The 22791-nt window shown below is 46.3% G+C and overlaps 1 protein-coding gene across 3 annotated transcripts in view; it reads right to left on the bottom strand.

The window, feature by feature from the left end:
- Nucleotides 1–22791, bottom strand: part of PTPN12 (protein tyrosine phosphatase non-receptor type 12) — a 592849-nt gene that overhangs the window by 333981 nt on the left and 236077 nt on the right. For all 3 annotated transcript variants that reach the window (XM_086967364.1, XM_086967365.1, XM_086967366.1), the window contains 3 exons: nt 10264–10302; nt 9158–9229; nt 7985–8044 (listed from right to left, as the gene is read on the bottom strand). In XM_086967364.1, coding sequence (XP_086823490.1) covers nt 7985–8044; nt 9158–9229; nt 10264–10302 — 171 coding nt within the window. The remainder of the gene's footprint in view (nt 1–7984; nt 8045–9157; nt 9230–10263; nt 10303–22791) is intronic.

Raw genomic sequence — 22791 nt, 5'->3', positions numbered from 1 at the left:
CTTAAGGGGCGGCTGAGAGTACATAAAGGACGGGGTTGGTTACGGTATCGCCTCGGTTTAGAGACACGAAAGACGGTGGTGGTCCCTGGTCTTCCCTCACGCCCTTGCCCTACCCCTTCCACGGATCAGATAAGGGAAACAGTCCAGTAATGTGGCGTTCTCTTTCTTTCTTTTCCCTTCCACGCCACGCCATCGGGGAGTAAGAAGCAGACGTACCAACCGGGACCCCTGGCCTGACGAAGGAATCTACTTTGTGTTTCATTTGAAGTTCTGTAACGCACCAAGCTTGAATAAACCCTTCAGTACCACTATACTATCCTCTCTGGTTTATTGCTATCCCAGTATTAGCAAACCTCACAAGTGGTGCCGTGACTCGGATCCTCATTTGAACCGTCCTCTGATACAAGATGGAAGCTTTGATTCAACAAATGAAGGAAGCTCAGACAAAACTCGAGTGGGCCATAGGTCAGACCGCTACTCAGGCTGACACAGACCGTACCACTTTCTCCAACGCCATGCAGGCTCAAGTTGATAATCTCGTGAAATTGGCCGAGGGACAGAATCAACTTTTGGCAGTATTAGGACAAGGTAGAAGCCACGCCCCTGGCCCCGTTGTTCCATTACAAAAGTTCACGCCAGGTGACGATCCTTTGGCTTTCTTCCTGAACTTTGAAAGAGCCACCAGAGCCAGTGCCTGGCCGGGGGATAGGTGGCCATTCTATCTTGCACCGTTATTGACAGGTGACGCCCAGTCCGCTTATCAAACAGTTAACAGAGATGGTACTGCAGGGTATGCTGTCGTAAAAAAATACATATTGGATCGACTTGGCGTTGATGAAGAAACGCACAGACTCAAGTTCCGACAGGAACGAGGTACCCCAGGGGATCTTCCTAAAACTTTGTTTTACAAACTCAAAGCAGCTGCCGACCTTTGGTTGAAACCACATGAGGGTAACATAGACGATGTGATGAATAAAATCTACCTCGAACAATTTTTAGAGGCCCTTCCGTATGGCACGCAACGCTGGTTGAAACAACACGCAGGATTGACTCTTGAGCATGCCATCGAAATGGCCACCTCTTATGCCCGTGCTCAAGGTCGACCCCCGGTGAAAGAACCGGAAAAACCCTTGAAACCAGTACCAGCGAGAAATGAGAAAAAGTTTGTAAAACCCCTGTTTGAACCACAACGGCCACGCTTTCCCAAGCCGGAAGTACAACCCACTCAGGGACCTCAATGCTATGATTGCGGAGAGTGGGGACACATAGCGAGGTTTTGTAGAAAGAAGCCGAAAGAGAGGGAGGAAGAGCCCATGGATGTCAGTTATGCACCATATTCTCTTCTCTTTGCAGAAGAGACCGGACCGGTATTTTACGTAAGTGTCACCATACATGGGAAAGTAGTAAAGGCCCTACTAGACTCGGGGTGTAAACACTCGGTGGTACGCCAAGAATTAGTTCCTCCTTCATGCTTAATGGCAGGGAAAACTGTACATATACGTTGTGTTCATGGGGACGTTAAGGAATATCCCCTAGCCACTGTTAGCTTGTGCACTTCGGCAGGATCTGTAACCGAGGTAGTGGTGGGAGTAATGCCTTCTCTGCCAGAACCGGTGATTATAGGCACTGACAATCTGGGGTTTTCTGTCTTGTTGAAAGATGCTTTGCAAAGCGATCCCCAGAATGCACTCCTAGTTCCTGAGCCCTGGGCTAGAGACACTCATTTTAGAACAGCGCAGTTAAATGACGCTACGCTTTCTAATGCTTGGCAGATCGCCCGTTCTGGTCAAGACCCTTCTCAGAGAACATTTCCCACGTTTATTGAAGAAAATGGGTTGTTGTATAGAGTAGCCAAACCCGGTGATACGCCCCAACTCCTGGTTCCTGTAGACTTCCGAGACCAAATCCTGTTTTTTGCACATGCGCATTTGTTGGCAGGCCACTCAGGAGCCGACAGGACAGGCTATTTTAAAGCACTTCTTCTGGCCAGGTGTATATGCACAAATACAGCGTTACTGCCAGGAGTGTCAAATATGTCAGCGCAGGAATCCATATGTCCCCCCAGCGGTTCCATTGAACCCCCTTATCATCATCGGAAAACCATTCGACAGGATTGGGATGGACCTTATTGGGCCCTTACCGAAATCAACTAGAGGACATTTATATGCCCTAGTCTTGGTTGACTATGCCACTCGGTATCCTGAGGCCTTCCCTCTCAGAGCAGCCACTTCGGCGGCCATTGCCCAGAAGCTGATAGAAGTCTTTTCCAGGATGGGTTTTCCTCGGGAAATCATTACTGACCAGGGAACCCCCTTTGTTTCACGACTCATGGCACAAGTTTGTAAACAACTAGGAGTCAAACATATCAAAACCTCCGTATACCATCCTCAGACAGATGGACTAGTCGAGCGATATAATGGCAGTCTAAAACTGACCCTAAAGAAACTTCTGTCCGGGGATGGTAAAAATTGGGACCGATTGTTGCCGTTAGCCCTTTTTGTCCTTCGAAGCCAAAAGCAAGCTAGTCTGGGTACGTCCCCGTTTGAGTTGCTGTTTGGTCGGGCTCCCAGAACCTTGCTCGAAATTACAAAGGACAGCTGGGAAAAGGAGGGAGTTCAGGAAGCCGAGGCTCTCTTGGACTATACACGACAACTACAGTCGAGACTCCACAAACTTAGAACACTGGCCCATGAACATCTATCGGTAGCTCAAAAGAAACAAAAGACCTTTTACGATAGGGGAAAAAAATGGAGGGAATTGGATGGAGGCGACTGGGCTTTGGTATGGTTACCCTCCTCCACTCACAAACTAAAAAAAGAGTGGCAAGGTCCTTTTGAAATTATCAGGAAAATAGGGAAGACCACCTATGTGTTAAGACTAAAAGGGAATAAGACCCAGATGTACCACATCAATCTCCTAAAAAAATGGTTGGGTAAACCCCCCCAGTCGGTACAAACTGTTGAAAACGTCCCTCATACAGTACATAGCACCCCTGTTAATCCTGAAATAACGGAAACTCAAAAGGAAGAGATTATGGCCCTACTTCTCCAATACAAGGATGTCTTTTCTGACCAACCCGGGAAGACCAACATTGCCGTTCACACGATTCCCACTCCCCAGGGTACGGTAGTGAAACAAAAGCCCTACAGAATACCGGAGGCCCGTAGACAGGCCTTTCAAGATGAAATCAACCAGATGCTACGTTCTGGAGTCATTGTCCCCTCGAAAAGCAACTGGTGCTCTCCAGTGGTTTTAGTTCCAAAACCGGATGGAAGTATCCGTTTTTGCATTGACTTTCGAGCTGTGACTAGGGTTTCAAAGCAGGACGCCTACCCACTTCCTCGTGTGGATGAACTGTTGGAGCGTCTTGGTGAGGCCCAATACATTACAACCATTGATCTCACCAAGGGCTACTGGCAGATTCCACTACATCCTGCAGATCAGGAGAAAACGGCTTTTTCCACCCCCTCAGGTCATTTTCACTTCACTGTTCTTCCATTTGGCCTCCATGGAGCTCCGGCCACGTTCCAAAGAGCAATGGACACTGTCCTATCCTCACACCAGCAGTATTCATCCGCTTATTTGGACGACATTGTGGTCTTTAGCAAAACGTGGGAGGAACATAAAGTGCATCTGGAGAATATACTCTAGTCTACGCGATACAGGGTTTCACATCAATGCAAAAAAGACCCGAGTCGCCTTCAAAAAAGTGAAATACTTGGGGTACGTACTTGGTAATGGACTAATTGAACCTCAGACTGAGAAAGTCAAGGCTATTCAGGACCTTTCCTACCCCAAGACCAAGAGAGAGTTGAGGGCTTTCTTGGGTTTAGTGGGATACTACAGGCGGTTTATCCCACAATTTGCTGAATTGGCAGGACCCCTCACGGACTTGTTAAGGAAGACGCAGTCGTCTCCAAGACTACCTGCTCCTGGTCCTAAAGAGTCGACCGCCTTTCAGGCCTTGCAAACTGTCCTTACAACGTCTCCTGTGCTGATTTCGCCTGACTATAGGAAACCTTTCATTCTACAAACGGATGCCTCTGGGGTGGGTATAGGGGCTGTCCTTTCACAGGAAGATTCAGATGGACTTGAGAGGCCGGTGCTTTTTATCAGCCGCAAACTCTTCCCCAGGGAACAGGCTTATTCCACCATTGAAAAGGAGTGTTTGGCTGTCCGCTGGAGTGTGGAAAAGCTTTGGTACTATCTTGAGGGTCGTCCTTTTGTTCTGTATACAGATCATGCCCCTTTGACTTGGTTACAGCGTAACCGTGGCCACAATGATCGCATTCTTCGGTGGTTCCTTGCCCTCCAGCCCTTTCAGATTGAGGTCCGTCATCGCAAGGGTCGTGATCAGGGCAACGCTGACTTTGTCCCGGTTTCCTCTTTCCCCCGATCGGGGAAATCCTGGGGGGGAGGATGTGTCAGGGGGCTCCTACCTGCCACGACTCTGATACTGATGTTCAGGGGGTTCCTACCTGCCACGACTCTGCTACTGATGTTTGTCCTTCTTCGTTTCCGCCTCGGCGGACACAGGATGTTCGTGCACCTTCCACAGCCGCCTGGGCTTACCCCGAGGCGGGGCCCTCGGCAGTGACGTCGTCGCCAGATGACCAATCATCTTCCACGACGGCGCTGATAACGCGAGGTTTCGAACAGAAGGGCGCGAACGCCGGAGCAGCACCGGAAGCATCAGACGTCTTCGCCGCTGGACGGAAGGAACCCGGAACCGAATTGCCAGAGGAGACGGAAGCAGGAGACGGGGAGAAACCGACTGCAGGAAAGCCAGGAGGCCAACGATACCACGCTTCGCCCAGCCACACTTCACCTGGAGAAGTGTGGCACCGCAAGGTACGAGCTCGTATACGGGGTCTGTTTCACTCAGAGGGAGGACCGGCTTAAGGGGCGGCTGAGAGTACATAAAGGACGGGGTTGGTTACGGTATCGCCTCGGTTTAGAGACACGACAGACGGTGGTGGTCCCTGGTGTTCCCTCACGCCCTTGCCCTACCCCTTCCACGGATCAGATAAGGGAAACAGTCCAGTAATGTGGCGTTCTCTTTCTTTCTTTTCCCTTCCACGCCACGCCATCGGGAGTAAGAAGCAGACGTACCAACCGGGACCCCTGGCCTGACGAAGGAATCTACTTTGTGTTTCATTTGAAGTTCTGTAACGCACCAAGCTTGAATAAACCCTTCAGTACCACTATACTATCCTCTCTGGTTTATTGCTATCCCAGTATTAGCAAACCTCACACTATGATTACAAAAATAACGTTTTATTCAGATTGCATACTTGTGTGTATTTTTACCAAAGATTTAGTTGCGAGTGTTTGTATGTAGGTATGTTTGAGTGTCTGCACGATTTGTGCACAACATACGAAAAAGCAAATAAAAGTATGTGTACCCGCGTGTGTGTGTGCATGTATGCGACCAAAAGTGAAAACAAAACAGGAAATTAAATGCATGAGAGGGGAGAGAGAGAGAGTGAAAGAAAGTGAAAGCAAAACAAAGTGGAGGAAACAATAGGAAGAGGGAGCGCTAAATAAAGAAATACAAGAAATAAGGGAATGAAAAAGAGTAGAAATGTATGCTTCTATGAGTAAGTGAAGTATAGAAAGAAGGAAAGATCTACGAGAAAGGAGAGGGAGAGAGGAGATAAAAGAACGATGTAATGGGAGAGAAAAGGATATAGAAATAACAGGAGATTAGAAAGGAGGATAGAGGAAGCGAAAGAAGGGAGGAATGCATGTGTAGGAGTGCGCACGCATGAGAGAGGGTGAATTGGCAAGGTAGTGAGACTTGGGGCGTCTGCAGACACTCAACAACTGTGATTAGCTATTTTAAAGGAAGCGCAGACTCTGCTTTGGCTTGATAACGGCCTGCACAAACACACATGTGCCTTCAAGGTCAAGAAACTGGGAAGGGCACCCTGCCCCGAATTCGTCAAGAGGATGAAACAGAACTGGCAACGGGTTTTATTAATTTAAATAAGTCTTTGGTAAAGCGCTGTGCCTTGACTGCAAAGACAACAAACCTGACCATAAACTAACCAAAGAGTTCAGCCAAACGGTGGTGAAAAACCCTTATTCGGCAGTCTAACCACAGGCACAGAAAAGCACTAGTTAATAAAAATGCTTATAAAAGATTCTTTGCTGGTGTCCAGTGCAGTGCACCTCTTGCCTAAGCTTAGCTTTCCCTCACACGAGGCGAAAGGGCAGCAGAGTGCCATCTATGTGTCCTGTCTTAGAAGCAGAAGAGCACGAGCTGTCCCTTATTACTCACTGTGCCAGGAATGTGCTGTGGGAGGGGAAGGCGCTACATCCATGAGCACCGGTTTATTTTGGTGAGACACATGCTGCTCCGGTGCATGCCGGGGACTATAGTTGTGAGACTTGCCTCCCTATTGATTTCTGAAGGTGGGTAAACTACAAGACCCATTAACAATGCAGGAAGGGCCCGGCTTTACCCCTGCGTGCGATAGGAGGCATGGGGAAGATGATGAGGTCGAGAAGCCCTCAACTAGTTCAGCTGCATGTCACAGTTAGTGCAGCTCTGTTTTTGCCTCAAACTACTCATATGGAAAACCCTAATGGTATCGTGGGTGGAGGCCCTGCGGACACGCGTGGAAGGAAAGGCGCCAGCTCACACTTGATTGCTGTGTCCGCACACAGCACCTTAACGCAGACAGTAGCAGTTATTTGCTGTTCTGTGCCGCCGCCCCCTCTTGCGGCAGGCACCATGGGCAATGGGATGAACAGGGTAATGTGCGCTGTGACTGCCCGTCATTTCTGTACCGTTACCGTAGCAGGGGTTTGTTAGTTCGGTCCAGGTGCTTAATGTAATTAAACGAGAGCCTAGAGTATGTGTAAAAATGGAATGCTGTCCGTTCACAAGCTGGTAAATGGAAGCAGCTGACGTCAGATTGTCCGGGTGGACGGGGCCTAAGGGAGATAGTTCACTAACTCCACTTCCAAAAGAAAGGCGACGACAAAAGATCTTGCATGCGAGCAGAGCATGCGCTGCATCGCTAGGCGAAACCTAAAAATATAACCATACAGAAGCGGACACAGGGTCAGAGACATCTATCTAGAATCCAAGGTCTCATACTACACTGTAAGGTCCAGCGTATGTTTAAACAGGGAATGCAGAGTTAACAACTTAAGAACTAACCTAAAGTGGATGTAAAGCAAGTCCCTAATTCTGAGAAAGACTTCTAAGAATGGTCTCCTCTTTTTTAACCCAGCCACATTCTACACAGTAGTATGAAGTCGAGAAAAAAGCTGTAGGGCCATCAGTGACATACTCAGAACCTCAAACAGGAACTATTTATATCTCCTACCCTCCTTTCAGCTACTTGCATTATGCCAACCATAATTAACGGGTAAAATAAGGCATCACATGAACAAAAGGGATAACTAACTAATAGGTGTAATAATACAGTTTTCAATGAAATTTTGTGTAACTAAAATATTTTGAGAGAAGACACTTTGTCTTCTTTGCTAATGAAAATAAAAAGAGTAACTTGCTGGCCATTGTAGACCATTTAGTAGAGGGCTCCACCAAATAACTTTATGAACCAGATCGAGCTGTAAGCACTATAGGGCTATAATTGGAGCGCTGGGAGGGGGGGTCCCTTGGCTGGCTGATTTAAATAGGATTTCCAGATTCCTTTTTAACAGATGGGGAGATACTAACAGATTAGGTAGTTCAAGAATTGTTTTAACAATAACTAAAATAGAATACCCTCATGTGAAAGTGTTCACTTTTTTAAATGCACAATATTTAAATCCCCAAATATGCATAGGTGTGAGTGAATAGGTTGCCTAGAGTCTTATTACATTTGATTGTACACTTTGACCTAGTTGCATAAGGCAAAGCAAAAATGCAATAGGATCTGCAGCATAGGGTTAACTCCAGTGTACTTGCTTAGACATCAAGCCAGAGCTGTGCTAGCCATAAAAGAGATGCATGATCAACACTTACATTCTGAAATTCAACACGTAATGTTCGAATGAAATAGTCTGGTCTAGCGTCTTCAGTCTCCTACATGAAAAAGAATAGTAAAAAAAAATTACATTTACATCTGAAAAATAATTACAAAGAAAGCAGCTGTCAACACTTAATGATGTAGAGGGCTCTGTGATTAATCAAAAAATGCACATTCATCTATCAATGTTTTTGTACTAAGATGGATGTATGAAGAGGCTAAACTACGAATTTGCTGTTGTGTTTAAAAGTAAAAGGCAATAAAACTGAAAAAATACACATAGAAATATAGGTCTTTTAACTAGGTTGATATGGTAAAAATATGTCAAAGTAGCAAGTAACTGAAAATAAATACTTTTGATCAGGATGCATCTTTAGATGCGGTGGCCAGAATTGAGAGATGGGGCACCACTGAATAGGTTATCTTTTGGGGCACAATATCACGGGGACATCTATCCAAAGTCTGCTATTACACTTTTCTTCAATTTGACTTTATTAACCACAAACATCACTTTTTTAAATGGTCCTATGAGTTTCTCAAGCTTAGAATATGGTGAGCGCTCATTTTCCATATAGATCCTCAAATCTGCTTCCAGTTCTGCAAGAAAATGCTCATGTGGATGCCAGATTGCTTCTTCAATAGCCTTCATAGGTCACATCCTATGAACAAAACCTACTTACGCAATATAGGATAACCTTGAGCAGCCGTTTCGCCCAAAAAATAAGAGCAGAATGCCATGGACATCTTCATCGTGTCCCAACTTCAATGCTAGCTTATTAAGCATGCAAGCAAATTCCAAGGACATTCTGAAGTGCTTTCCGTATAGTAATGGCAGCGAGAGATGGGTCTCCTTTATTAAGTTGCATTTGGCTATCTATACAACATAAGTATCGTCTGGAGTGGCAGCCAAGTTTGACACTTTGAGGGGTAAGAACAACGTTTAGGCTTGGATCCAAGTGTTACAACACAATTTAAACCACTGAAAAAAATCACAGCTACATGAAAACACCTTTCCAGCTACTTAACGATATTTGAGCACAAATGAAAGACTGCACTAGAAACACAGGAGCAGATCATGTCTGTGTAGTACTGTATAATTTTAGCAGCTAAATTCCAGTCTCTCACGACATCCAGTCACAAGAAAAATAAGTGATAGCTGTAATACTTACACACGAGATCTTAAATGGTCCAAAAGTTAAAGGTTCCTCCCTGTATGGCGGACAGTAGCGCTCACATTTTTTCTGGAACAGAAAAATCATTAGAGGTAGAATTTTATTTATAAAATAAAAAAACACACTTTCTATAAATCTTGCAAAAAGGGGTCTTTGTTACTTGTCACAATTGCTTCTATTGTTATACATTACCTAATTAAGCAACTAATAGCGTATTTACATTTCTATAATTGCTAGCAAACCAAGGAATACTAAATGTAGAAAGAATGTTACTAAACTTTGCAAATGACAGTAAAAATCATAGTCTCTGTAGATCATGATATTATAGGGTATGCCCTTTAGTAAATACGGTCAGTTGGTTATCTAATTTCAAGTTTCCAAATTCAGAAATAGCCCTTAAAACTAATAAAAAGTTGCCCTTTGCCTATTTCTACATCTGATCACAAAAGTTGACCCAAAGCAAGTGGATGGCAACCCCACACTCCAACACTTAAAGCCTTAAAGAAACAAGCCTACAGCAAGTGTTACCAAATTGTATTGTATTTTGGCCTCTAGTTTGATATTTGTGTCAAAGAAAATCTATCAATCAGAAAACCAACTCAAGTATCATACTTCATCATTTCATTCGAAATATCGGTTATTTTTTAAGTTGCACAGAATACAAACTTGCTCATTATGTCGCTGGATACGGCTAACGGATGGATATTAAATTATTGTTTGGTCTGATTTCGTAAAATTCAGTCGAAAATAATTGCATTTAGCAGATGTGCAGCACTGAATTCAAGTGCTTGCAGACTAAAAGTTATCAACCCTATGACTTTACATAATTCACTTCCTTTCTTAGCACAAATTGAGCCTGGTGCCTGACGACCATGCCCTGCAGCACAGATAAGAGACGTATCAATGCAGAACACTAATTATTTATGTGAAACAGTGTTTACTGCTAATGGACACCCCAATTAGTTGTTCCAACACTGGAAAGTTGTTGGTAGCTTTTCTAAACATTTCTAAAAATTCTGAATTCAATCCAAATCCCAAAACAGAATCATCCTTCAAAATGTATACGTTTTAGAAAAATATTTGTTCATTTTCATGAGACATACCCTTCCCATTTCAAATTCACGACAAGCCATAACAATGATCTGTAAAAGGAAACAAATGCATACAATTAATTTTCTCAGCAAACAAAATCGATCCAGGAAATTGCTGACACGTGTACAAGCAAGCACACACACAAACACAGGCACACAACTCCACAATCGTGAGCAAAGCTTTGAAAAGGCTTGCATTATATTTGTAAGCACGCTAAATGAACTCAATACACCATACAAAACAGCTGTTCAAGAACAAGGATATACTATTAATAGAAAATGAACAAAAGGTAAATCAAGCAGTTGGATTCGGAACACTGAAAGCAATAATAAAAAGGAAGACTCATGCTTTCAAAGTACAAAAGGTAATTGAAATATACCATTTTTATATACATGAACTTTCCACTTCACCTAAATCAAAATAGTAAATGAGAATTAAGCACACCAAGTAATGGATCTAGGGAAGTAACTGGGAAGAGTCCACGGGGTGCACATGGATATTGGGGGAAACGGCCACTACTACGCAGCCATTTCAACCCACACCATAACCACGCATGCATTACAACGCATGCGTGGTTACAACGAGAAGCCTTTACCACGCATACCTTTACTACGAAAAACGTAGTAAAGGCATGTGTGCTAAAGTAAAAAAAAAAAAAAAAAAAAGGGGCCTTGGGAGGTCTCCCCCCACAAAATTAAAGCGTGGGTTTAAAAAGAAAAAAACGCACCTGTTTGTGAAAAAAGATGTGAAGGAGATTGGCGTTTTAAGAAGGAAACGGAAAAACACTTCCGCTTCTTCTTGATGACGTAAAACGTCACCACGAAAAAAAAGGAGAGGAGAGGTAAGGAGGAATGAGTGGGTGTTCTAGCGTAGAGTTAAATTTAAAAAGTACAACTGTGGAAAATTAATACAAACTTGGTGAACATTATCGGCGCCATCTTGCCCCCTTTTCAAGCCCATTCGTGCGCGTAAGCGGCAGCCATTTTGAGCACCATGGCCTCCCTGCCCCTCGCTGATAGCCAGCGCGTCCCTCTCTCTCTCTTAACCTCGCAAGCATCCCCCCGCACACTGACAACCCCCGCTCTCTCATGCCTTGGGTCATAAACCCCTCTTCAGCGCAGCTTCACCACGGAATCCCATCCTGTTCCCAGCGCGACACCTCCCCTCATTCCTTTCATGGCCTCAGATCCTTTTGATGCAAAACCCCTTTTTCCTGTGTCCCCGTTTGTCTTCCTTGTTCCCAGGCCGCCACCTGGCCCTGCGGATACTGTTTATTACCCCGTACGGTAGGAAGCTTCCCCTCCCCATCAAAAGACCCTCGAGCCGATCAAAGCCCCCACCCTATGAGATCCGATCAACCCCATGCATTCCGTGAATCGGCGGAATGCCCTGCTGTGCGACAACCATCACCTGTTGTGACCGGGGTGGGGAATCCAACTGTAAATGTATGTGGGAACGGGCCTGAAGGGGAGATTCCGAGGATGTTCTTTCAACTATCAACGTGTTGCGAGAATGTGTTATGTGCAATAAAGGTCATAAACCCTAGTATAAGAGGCCAGGCCTCAGAGATGTGGTTAGAGCACCTCGTGACGATACTTGCTGTCTGAATTGATGTGTTCTCCTCCGGAGAGAATAAAATCCTCGTTTCCTGCCTTCCAGTCTCCAGCGCCTGCTTCTTCATTGATTAACATTGGTGGGTCATAGAGGCGATACCGCCGGGCAACATAAAAGGGTCTTTGGTTACTGGTTGTCTTTGAAACCCTTTTTAACAATTGGCGTCCCAAACGTGGGGCCCATCAGCGACTCGTGGATCCAGTGGGAGAGGTCCTGACGACAGAGTGAACGACTGCAACGATCGGAAGGTACCCTGTCCGATAGACCCTCGTCTGACAGCCGATCATCCGAACTTCACTGGTTCCGAACAGACCTCTCTCGAGTGATCTGCGGTCCTGACTGGGAACCATCAGGAGTGCCACGAGAAGTACGAAGAAAAGAGGACGATCGGGCGCTGGATTCGGAAGACAAGAAACTGTCCATGCGGTCCGGGTAAGGTCGTGTAAACACGACAAATTGCGAAAGTGATTGATAATTGAAAGTGATTGATAATTGATGAGAAAATACTAGTATTACTTTTTGTTAATTTATTTGGAGATTCACTGTCTGCAAACGGAGAAACAACAGGCTCTCCCTTTATAAACAGCGAAGGATAGGTACGCACCCGTCGGACCTATCTTTCTCCCCCATTGAACAATTGCCCCCTCCCCCCATTGATTAACTGTTATAGATTGTTTTCTGGAGATTCTCTGTCTGCAAACAGGGAAGAATAGGTCCCCTCTTTACAGATAGTGAAAGGGTAGGTGACGCGAACCTTTGCGAGCCTACTTATTCTCCCCATTGACCATATTGATTTTTTATTTTTGACCTAACATTGATTGCTCAAGATTGGTTCATGAGGTATTCACTGCCTGCAAACAACGTAGAATAGAAATATTCTGTCTAGTCTTTGCGCGCAGTGATAAGATAGGTAGTGCTGACTATTATCCCCATTGTGATCCGTCATGCCTGTCTTCTCCCCACTGGTTAGTAGCCTGTTTAGCCCGGACCGCTTATTAGAGATGAACCATCCGGCTCCGCTGGAAGGCACCCCTAATAAGGACATGTTCATGAAGCATGGATTAATCGCTATAGCCTATAGTGAGCTGTGGCATAAATATACGAAAAAGGATCGAGAAAGTCAGTGGCCACTGAGAGGATCCTTCGATCTTGACAAAATAGAAACGGTAGAAATAGCCCTTCGTAGGAATGAAACAACACCTATTATGCTCGATAGTCTCGGTATGTGGCGCAAAGAAGCCACGCGACGAAGGGAAGGCGACGAATTCAGAAAAGGTGAAGGGACACGACGGACAACCCTCCAAACGTCTAGTAGGCAAAGGGAAGGGCCAGCGATGGCACAGTTCCGAGGAGTAGACATGAAAAGGGAACGGTGTAAAGGGATGTGCCGACAAGTCAACCCCGGGACACGACGACCCGAAGGTAATCCCCCGACACTATGCACAGGACGAACAGATTTAAAACAAAACCAATGTGCTTTCTGTAAATGTCTTGGGCACTGGAAAGCCCAATGCCCGACTCTGCAGAGCATGGGTAAGAACGGAGGGTCGACAGAAAGAACAGGCCGACAGAAAGGGAAAGGGCGCGAAATAAAAACCAATCAGACTAGTGCAGACAGGACAGATAGAACCACCCCGTTTGATTATGCTCGATGGCACAGATTTCGTCAGACCAATTTTAACGACATGTTAGAGTTCTGGGACTGATTGCTCTCTGTTGCTCCCCCACTCTGAAAAACAAACACAACTGCAGGCCAGTGTAAACAACCCCCCGTTAGAGAAAAGACTCAAGGAAGCCAAGCGTCTATTATATAACTTAGGATTTAATTACGGTAAAGAAAACACACAACCAACAGTAAATAGAATAACTAGTAGAACTCTCTCAAAAACAAACTTGACTAATAGGAAAAATACAAAACATATTATGCTCACTCCGGAAGTCCTCGAAATGTAACAGTTCGATGGTCCCGCCCATCCGAAACACATAGCACGTGTGGGGCGGGGCCTGCCAGCAGCCATGGGCCAAAAGAGATCGCCGGCGAGAAGGTACTGGAGGCTCCACAAAGCAGGCAATGAAATGGTCTTCCCATACTACCCTTCCAGGGATGGCGTCCCCCGGGCCGCGAGTAGGGAGGGGGCGGATGCAAATGACCCCCTCCCTCGTATCTCCTGGTCCGGCCATCACGAATTCCTCCATCGAGCGGATGCAAGGTGGGCAGGGAGGAAGAGGCGACGCGGACGAGCCTCTTCCACCTCCTCAGGTAGGAGGCTTCCCTGCCCTGGTCCGGCGCCGATGTCCTCCAGCCGGGCGACGGCTATATACCTACGCTGCACAGGACACATAATGCCCGACTGGTATATTTACGCAGCACGGGACATACAATGCCCGACTGGTATATTTGCATAGTACAGGACACACAATGTCTGATGGGCCTACTTGAATAACACCGAACGCACGATGGTCCCCCAAGAGTCGGAATCAGGGGTGTAGGGTGGTCATCATGCGCACCCCTGATTCAAAGGGACGGCGTAGGATGCACCGGGAGAGGAAGGCGGCACGGACGAGCCTCCCTCACCTCCCCAGACGAAGGCTCCACTGCTGCACCCTGGCGCCCCGAACCAAAATGTCCTGCTCCGGCAGCATGATGCTCTGTCTTTCGCCATCACAAGAAGTTTCTTCCACTCCTGATGGATACGACGAAGGGTGGCTGCCGCAGGGTCTCAAAATGGCGTCTGGGCCCTCGAAAGGCGGGTCTAGGCCGCTGGAGTAACTTTGTCCGAAATTGCAACTCGGGCACTTGCCCACCTGGGCGCAGGCCCCCACCATCGACAAACATCCCTTCGACTTTGAAGATTCTACCAAAGTCCCAAGAGCCCTCAGCCCCTTCAGGCTTCCGGAGGGGAACAGCTGCATTGGTCACTAATGAAATAACCGCGGCACAGCAACAAAATGGCGGTGCTCTCGTGTCTGCATCAGCTTCCGTCTGAACCACCCAGGAACATTATGGGCTAACGAACTCGAGCAAGTTCCGGCTGAACATCAACATGACCCGGTAAGAAAGACTCTACCTCCCTCCCTCTCTTGATTGACGGTCCACACCACCAGCCCCTCTGTTAGCACAGTTTTCTTTTGAACTGCCGAAAGGGACCCTGGTCCAACCGCCAATCGTCGGGGACATTTTTTTCCTCTGATGCTACTTCCGGACTAAACCGACCTCGCCCAAAATGGCGCCGGTATCAATGGAAACTAACGGATGCCTCGTGGTGTTCCTTAGCTAATGAAACTTGATGTACTAAGATATATATACGAACCATTGTGCACTCGATGAGAAAGGGAGGAGGGTTCACTTGGCGAACATTTGAGAGGGGTTCCGTAAAAATGTTGATTTCAATGAACGATTTATTTTTGATATTTATTGTAACTGGTACATAACGTCGCTTATGATGCACACCCACGGTTTACATCTAGGAAATGTGATTCCGATGAGCTTGACTGTGTTTCCATTTATGAACTGAAATGCCCCTGATTCCCTCGTCACGCAATGAAATGTTTTTAGTTACTTGCAAATAATAAATTAGGCCTTTTTTTTACATGTTCTTGTGCTACAAAATAACCCCCTACTGTATGTGCTTCCATCGACGACATGTCAGGCCAAAATATGATTGCGCTCTCACATTTTACGTACTGAATGATTATACAAATAAAGGTCTTAAAAACTATGAATAGGCATCGCATACTTTTGTAAATGCGGGTATCGGTGGGAGGGTTTTTCTGTGCGCAACCGTTCTGCTCTTTTTTTTAAGGTTATCCGAGAAATGGTTGTTCGGCCCCGGATTGATGATCGAATCACAGGTATGATACGTTGCCTCCAAAATATGCGACTAAGCTCAGGAACTAACGTATGAAGAAGGACCTCGACTTCTGAGAATGGGTAAAGTAAAGCGGGGTGATTGATAAAATGTTATTAAGATATGGTGGTCGAAGGTACTAAGGTACAGGGTTGACCGAAGAACTGATATGCCTTAGAACATCACAGCTTTGGGAATGATTTAAGGATCCCGATGGCCAGATACATCTACAAAACCGGGTACCTCGCGCTAGGCACCTCTGATTCCTCTTTTTAGCGTTTCCCTACACACGATCCTTAATGCCATCCTCGAACCTCCCCATGAACCACCTATCACATTGCCCGCCCCCCTTGACTTCGGAAACCAAGACCCTAAGGGATTATATCCCGAAGAGATAAGTACGAGTATGCGGTAAGTAAAGGACTTTCGTGCCCGTACATTTGATGTGTTCGAATGTTGTCCCCCCACCTCCCCCTTTCCCTCCTTTTTCCCTCTGTAGGTTACATTAGAATCCCGATTAGAGTATCGTAAGGGATCTGGAGCCACGTCACGCCCGATGCATGAAAACGGACTAACGCTGCAAGACGACACAAAAAGACGCCCTACCCAATGCACGACCTTTTTTGTACCTGATCTAATGCTCCTGTCCCAAAACTGCATGCTTTCTACATCCTAACACAGACCCGAAACGTCTAACGTTGTGTAACGCACTGAATAGCCCAAACAATACACGGTCATTCTCCATGTCACATGTGTATTGTTTGGCCTATTGTTTCTCTCTCTCTCTCTCTCTCTCTCTCTCTCTCTCTCTCTCTCTCTCTCTCTCTCTCTCTCTCTCTCTCTCTCTCTCTCTCTCTCTCTCTCTCTCTCTCTCTCTCTCTCTCTCTCCCACCCCTCCACACTTTCCCTCCTCCTAGCGACCGGCACCTAATTGGCGAACCTGGTGCGCCTCCTGATTGGCCCCAAATACCACAAGTATTTGCACAAATTCGTCCTAAATAAAATTGTATCGGTACCACGTTACTACCTCTCCTTTTCTGCTAAATATGGATGAAATTTAAATTGGCCAATAGGAAAGGGACAGGTAAGACGACTGAGGTTCCCTAAATTTGACCCACAGTCAGGGAACTATTTGTCAGTGGCTTCTATGATAAAATATGTCTGTGGTAATGCAACCATCCCCATTCCAAATTGTCTCCATACCCCAAGCAGTAAGAAATGATCGAGACACCCCCGTCTTCCCAAAATGCCCCCAGTTTGGTATCAACTGCCCTGAACGAGAACCTGAAAAACGCCCCTTGCTCCAAGTAGCTGTGTTCCTAATTGCTTTCCATAAGATCCCACCTTCCCCGAGGATAAGTTTAATAATTATCGCAAACCACCCCCCGAGTTTTTGTAGTAACCAGGTTGCGAGGATTTATATAGAAAGTTAGAAAGATGTGTGCAAAGTTAAAAATTAGATCGAAAATCGAAAGAACTTGTTGCAGTAAGCCTTGTTGAAAATAAGATGTTTTTGATGTAATGAAGACTTGTTTAGCCTATGTTCACCCCTCAGAAGGATGCCTATCAGACTGTGGTGAATAGCACGTTGCATTTTTTCGTAAAATACAAGACCCTGAAGACCAGCCTAGCCTTGCAAGACTCGTACTAGGGAAATGGGTCTCTACCAGAGGAACTGACATCTACTATAATAGACGTATGCAATAAATGAGTACCAGACCTCGTACCTATTACAAATGAACGTAATAATCATCAAAGCGCCAAAGAATTAGCCAACAAAAGGAAGTTGTAAGGAATCCAGCAAACCCATCGTCAATTGTTTATACGTTAGCCGCAAAAATCTCAAATGTAGCGAGTGCTTACCCCAGTTGCTTGGTGTTGGGAGAGAAATAGATTTATGTAATTACCTTCTTCTGCAAAATCTCTAAAGACTGTCTTTTAAAAACTCATTTAAGGGTATCACTGTCGGAGGAGAAAGAGACCGGATGTGGGAGCACGCGGCCTGACTGCGGATTGTGGAACATCAGCGACGGAGGCCGAGGCGAGACCACAGCAGTAAGGAGTCGCAGGACGGGGCACTGTTTCAGACAAAGCTAAGGAAAGGGCTGACCTGAAGCCCCTGCTCTATGATCGACGTGTGCCAAAAAGTCCCCGCTCTCTGAACATGGTTACGGACCCGCCTGTCGCAAACTCTCCGTCCCCCTGATCTGTTCCCGACTTGGCCCTGCTCCATCCCCTCCTCCTCCGACCTACCATAAGGACTATTCACACCCACACCTTTCCACCTAAACTTCCAAGTTCCTCCAAATCCTACTGAGCTACCCAGAGAAGAGTACTCCCTGCGTCAGAAGGGAGGGAGCTCCGACTAAGTAGACCACGAACTGTGTTAATCTTAGAACGGTGACCTAGAACTCCACCAAGGGTCGCCTCTAAAGAGAAGATGAACGAAGTATGTGGTTCTACCCGCTGCTGAACGCCTCGAGGATGATGGAAGCAACAGGAAATGCCCACCACAGAGACTCAAGAAACAAACAGATCTCACAATTCAGGAACAATCGCATTTTTCATTGCAAATCTATGCTCTGCGTTACGGAAGAAGATGCACCTGCTCCAAAACCGTAACGCATTTCTCCTACGAGGTCTGACGAAAACCAAACAAAATGCACCCCTACCCGCAGACCCCCAACGACTCAATCCACATGAACATTTCTGTTGATAGGTAATCCAGGTGCTCAACAGTGCCGACAGAAGACGACAAAAGACAACGAGAACTCTGATATTTTTACTGTATCTCCTTTCTCTCCCAATCACCATTGGACTAACTATGCTCCCGCCGAATACAAAAAAGGACTTACTTATATGATAACTTACCAGCTCCTATTTCGAATGACTATAAGTACCTATGATCTGTACCCAATGCCCTCACTACGTAATTCTAGTCTGATATTACATTACGATGATTTTTTTCTACAACCAATTTAACGATGAACCTGCTTACTAGATGATGAGATTTTTTTCAATGTGACGTTTATAATATGATGTAAATGTACAGTTCCTTTGCCTAAGTCCTCCCTCCCTTACTTATGATCGCTGCATATAGGTATAGATAGGAAATAGGCCAGCAAGATGTCTTGGAAATGTTAAAGGGAGGACTGTGGAAAATTAATACAAACTTGGTGAACATTATCGGCGCCATCTTGCCCCCTTTTCAAGCCCATTCGTGCGCGTAAGCGGCAGCCATTTTGAGCACCATGGCCTCCCTGCCCCTCGCTGATAGCCAGCGCGTCCCTCTCTCTCTCTCTTAACCTCGCAAGCATCCCCCCGCACACTGACAACCCCCGCTCTCTCATGCCTTGGGTCATAAACCCCTCTTCAGCGCAGCTTCACCACGGAATCCCATCCTGTTCCCAGCGCGACACCTCCCCTCATTCCTTTCATGGCCTCAGATCCTTTTGATGCAAAACCCCTTTTTCCTGTGTCCCCGTTTGTCTTCCTTGTTCCCAGGCCGCCACCTGGCCCTGCGGATACTATTTATTACCCCGTACGGTAGGAAGCTTCCCCTCCCCATCAAAAGACCCTCGAGCCGATCAAAGCCCCCACCCTATGAGATCCGATCAACCCCATGCATTCCGTGAATCGGCGGAATGCCCTGCTGTGCGACAACCATCACCTGTTGTGACCGGGGTGGGGAATCCAACTGTAAATGTATGTGGGAACGGGCCTGAAGGGGAGATTCCGAGGATGTTCTTTCAACTATCAACGTGTTGCGAGAATGTGTTATGTGCAATAAAGGTCATAAACCCTAGTATAAGAGGCCAGGCCTCAGAGATGTGGTTAGAGCACCTCGTGACGATACTTGCTGTCTGAATTGATGTGTTCTCCTCCGGAGAGAATAAAATCCTCGTTTCCTGCCTTCCAGTCTCCAGCGCCTGCTTCTTCATTGATTAACATTGGTGGGTCATAGAGGCGATACCGCCGGGCAACATAAAAGGGTCTTTGGTTACTGGTTGTCTTTGAAACCCTTTTTAACACATTTTTAGGGTGAAAATCCGTTAACATGAAAATACCATTTACATGCATACTTTTACAACGAAAATCGTTGTAAAAGTATGCGTTTAAAAGGTATTTACGTGGTAAAGGATGTGCGTGGTGACTGCATTCCGTTGTAACGCATGCGTGGTAAAGGCATGCGTTACAACGGAATGCGTTGTAAAATCATGCAACCTGATAATGGAGTTGACTAATTTAACCAGCATTAAATAAAAGGTCAGTAAATTCCATCTCCTCCTATCTTGGTCTATTGGAGCTATATCCCCGAGCGTGGTAACTATAGTTTTTAGGTCAAGGCATGCTGTAATCTAGTATGCAGTGGAAGCCCCGCCCACTCTACCCATATTTTTAATTGGCTTGTGTCATTGCCCTCCGTAAACGCTGGTTTTTGATTCATTAGGAGGCTTGTTAGTCTCTCCTTGGAACCGCCTTGTCTGCATTTGTTACCTTCCATAAGGACTGGACCTTTTACTTGGCTCGTTACATGGGTTGCTTTATCTAGTGGGTGAGCACTATTTTTGTTATTGACACTGATGGGGACAATGGCGGCTGTTTTTTTTGTTGCTGTATTTGCATGCTGAGCGTGGCGCTCGCTTAAGGGATACAGAGACAGAGCTCCTTTTTAGGTCACGGCTAGCGTAGGCTGCGCACATTAGTAGTCTCGCTGGCAAGATTTTATGTTTCTTAGTAGCGAGGGTAAACCCCGCCCCTATTCTCCATTGGCTGCCTTCCTAAACGGCGGCCAGCCATTGGAGAAGAGGTTTTCCCATCTAAGCACAGTCTTTTTCGGATTAAGGGGCGTGTTTTTTCGTTTCTTTCTCATTTTTCTCCATTGGCTGAAATGTAACAACAACAGTCAAAAACACGCCAGTTGTTTACAATCCAGCCAATGGAGAAGCGGGGAGAAAACAACTAAAAACACGCCCCCCAATCCGAAAAGGATGGGCTGAGTGACAAATGGCGAGGATTTGTGCCCTGGTTAAAATGTATATTTTCAGACTTAACGTACATGCACTGTAGCTTGGTCCAAGCTAATTGAACTCCCTCGAAATAATTCTCAAAGTTGTGCTTATAAAAGTTGTCCTGTAACTGGACTGCAGTGTGTGAGACTCTCTGCGAAAGTGGAGAGACAAGGCATGGTCCGTCTCCTCCCAGTTACGCACGAGCAGACACTGAAGGCACCATCCCTTGTAAGTGCGGGAAATGAGGAGGCCTAGCCCGAGCCAGCAGTTATCATTGACCCAGAACCAGGAGTCAGCTGGCCCCGTGAACTATTATGAATGTATCCGTCTAATGACACCAGGACACACTTCACTTCCCTCACTGTGCCTGCTTTCCATCCAGAGCTGTAACGCAACCAGAGACACGCCTCACAACCGGCAAGAAGCCCAGCAGGCAGAAGGAAACCCACAGATTCCCTGGCCTCCCCGGTCCCATGCACCAGAATTTACTACACCTCGGCGCCAGAAATCAATGCCCCCTGCCCTAGAACTCACATGCTACCCCTGCTCACACAGTCACCCACTGCGCTGCCACGCCTGTCCCGCGGCTCTGTCTCCCGACTTCTCCTGCCGCTTTCTCATTTCTTTCTCCGGCTACACCTGTAGCGCTCCGGGTCCTGTCCCTCAAGAGCTCAGGGTGGGGAGGCCCCTCAGGCTGTACCACCGCGAGAAGGAGGGAGGTACATGTGCAAAAACACAGCCAGTGTGGAACGTATTGTTTTCCAAAGCTCCCCGCTGAACGTGCTCTTCACAGCACAAGGGTTTCTACAGGGCGTGGGCCGCAGTATAGTTACATCCATACCTCCCCAAACCCAGCCTTAGGCCTTCCCGAAAGCACGGGCAGGCGCGGCCAATTCACAGTCTTGGGGGGAGCAGGTAGCACGTGGGGAAACTTAGAAACATTTAAATGATGTCGCTCAGCTGATTGTGTTTTCATTGTTGGTAAAGTTGCCCGTGTTTTGAGAGCGCATGAGGAGAATGGGCTGGGTAGTTTGCTGCACCCTGTGATAAAGAATAAACGTGAAACACTGCCCCAAAGTCGCCATGTAGCAAGGTCGGACTAGCATGCAGGGCAATCTGTCAGTGCCTGAATTGAAGGGTTGACTTGACAGATTAGTGTATGCCTTGGGTTATGTTTTTGGGCGGTTTGTGGGCCTGTTTTATGGTCTGCTCTCTGCTGACCCGTTTTTACTGCTGATTTCTCCGACATTACCATGCGCATTTCCTAGGGCAGGCACAAATGAAAGCAGCTCCTTTCCTTCCAAAGCACACATACAGGGAGCCCATTGCACACTGTGCGCGCTGCTGTGACTACCCTGCCATGCATAATTGATAGTCGCTGCTGGGGGTGAGGAGACAGTCTCCGCGAGAGCCATGGACTGTGCGCGCTGCAGCTGGAGAGACAAGGGTATTGTACTGGTGTTAAATGCGCTTGTGACACCTCGCCCACTCTGTTTTTAAGCCAAGAGACGGGTGTTTATTTATTTGTTTGCTCAGCAAAGGAATTCTAGCTCCTTATTTCTGTGAAGAGGATGTAGCGTTACAGAATATAAGATACCGTGGGTTTCCGCTAATAAAACAGTTAGCTTTGATAAAAGGCATTAAGTGTTATCATGAGTGAATGTTTCTTGGGACTAAGCAATTTGAATTTCAAATTCATTCGATTCAATCTGAGGGGTATTCAACTTGTTTAATTGATGCGAACCTTTGGCCGGTAGTGTTGGAAGAGTGCTGGGTTAATGTTTAGATAGTCAAGGGCAAGACCTGAAGTGGACAGTGATTCACAGAGTAGAGTCATTCATTGAGTGTGTTAAACTCCCTTATCTGGTTCCGATAGCATCTACATCTACATTTGGGAGGGTTGATAGTATGCATATTTTCAATCTATATATGCAATATTTATATACTACCCTCACCAATTGCCCTTTGCTACTTTATGTTGCAAATCAGTGTCCCCAGCTCCCTGTGTGAGTACCCCCACCCCCTCCCCGGTAGGAGACACTCAAATAACTCCACAAATCTAATT

Source organism: Lissotriton vulgaris, chromosome 1_1 (genome assembly GCF_964263255.1).
Source record: "Lissotriton vulgaris chromosome 1_1, aLisVul1.2, whole genome shotgun sequence".
Taxonomy (NCBI): domain Eukaryota; kingdom Metazoa; phylum Chordata; class Amphibia; order Caudata; family Salamandridae; genus Lissotriton; species Lissotriton vulgaris.
This window is presented reverse-complemented; position numbering and strand designations above follow the sequence as displayed.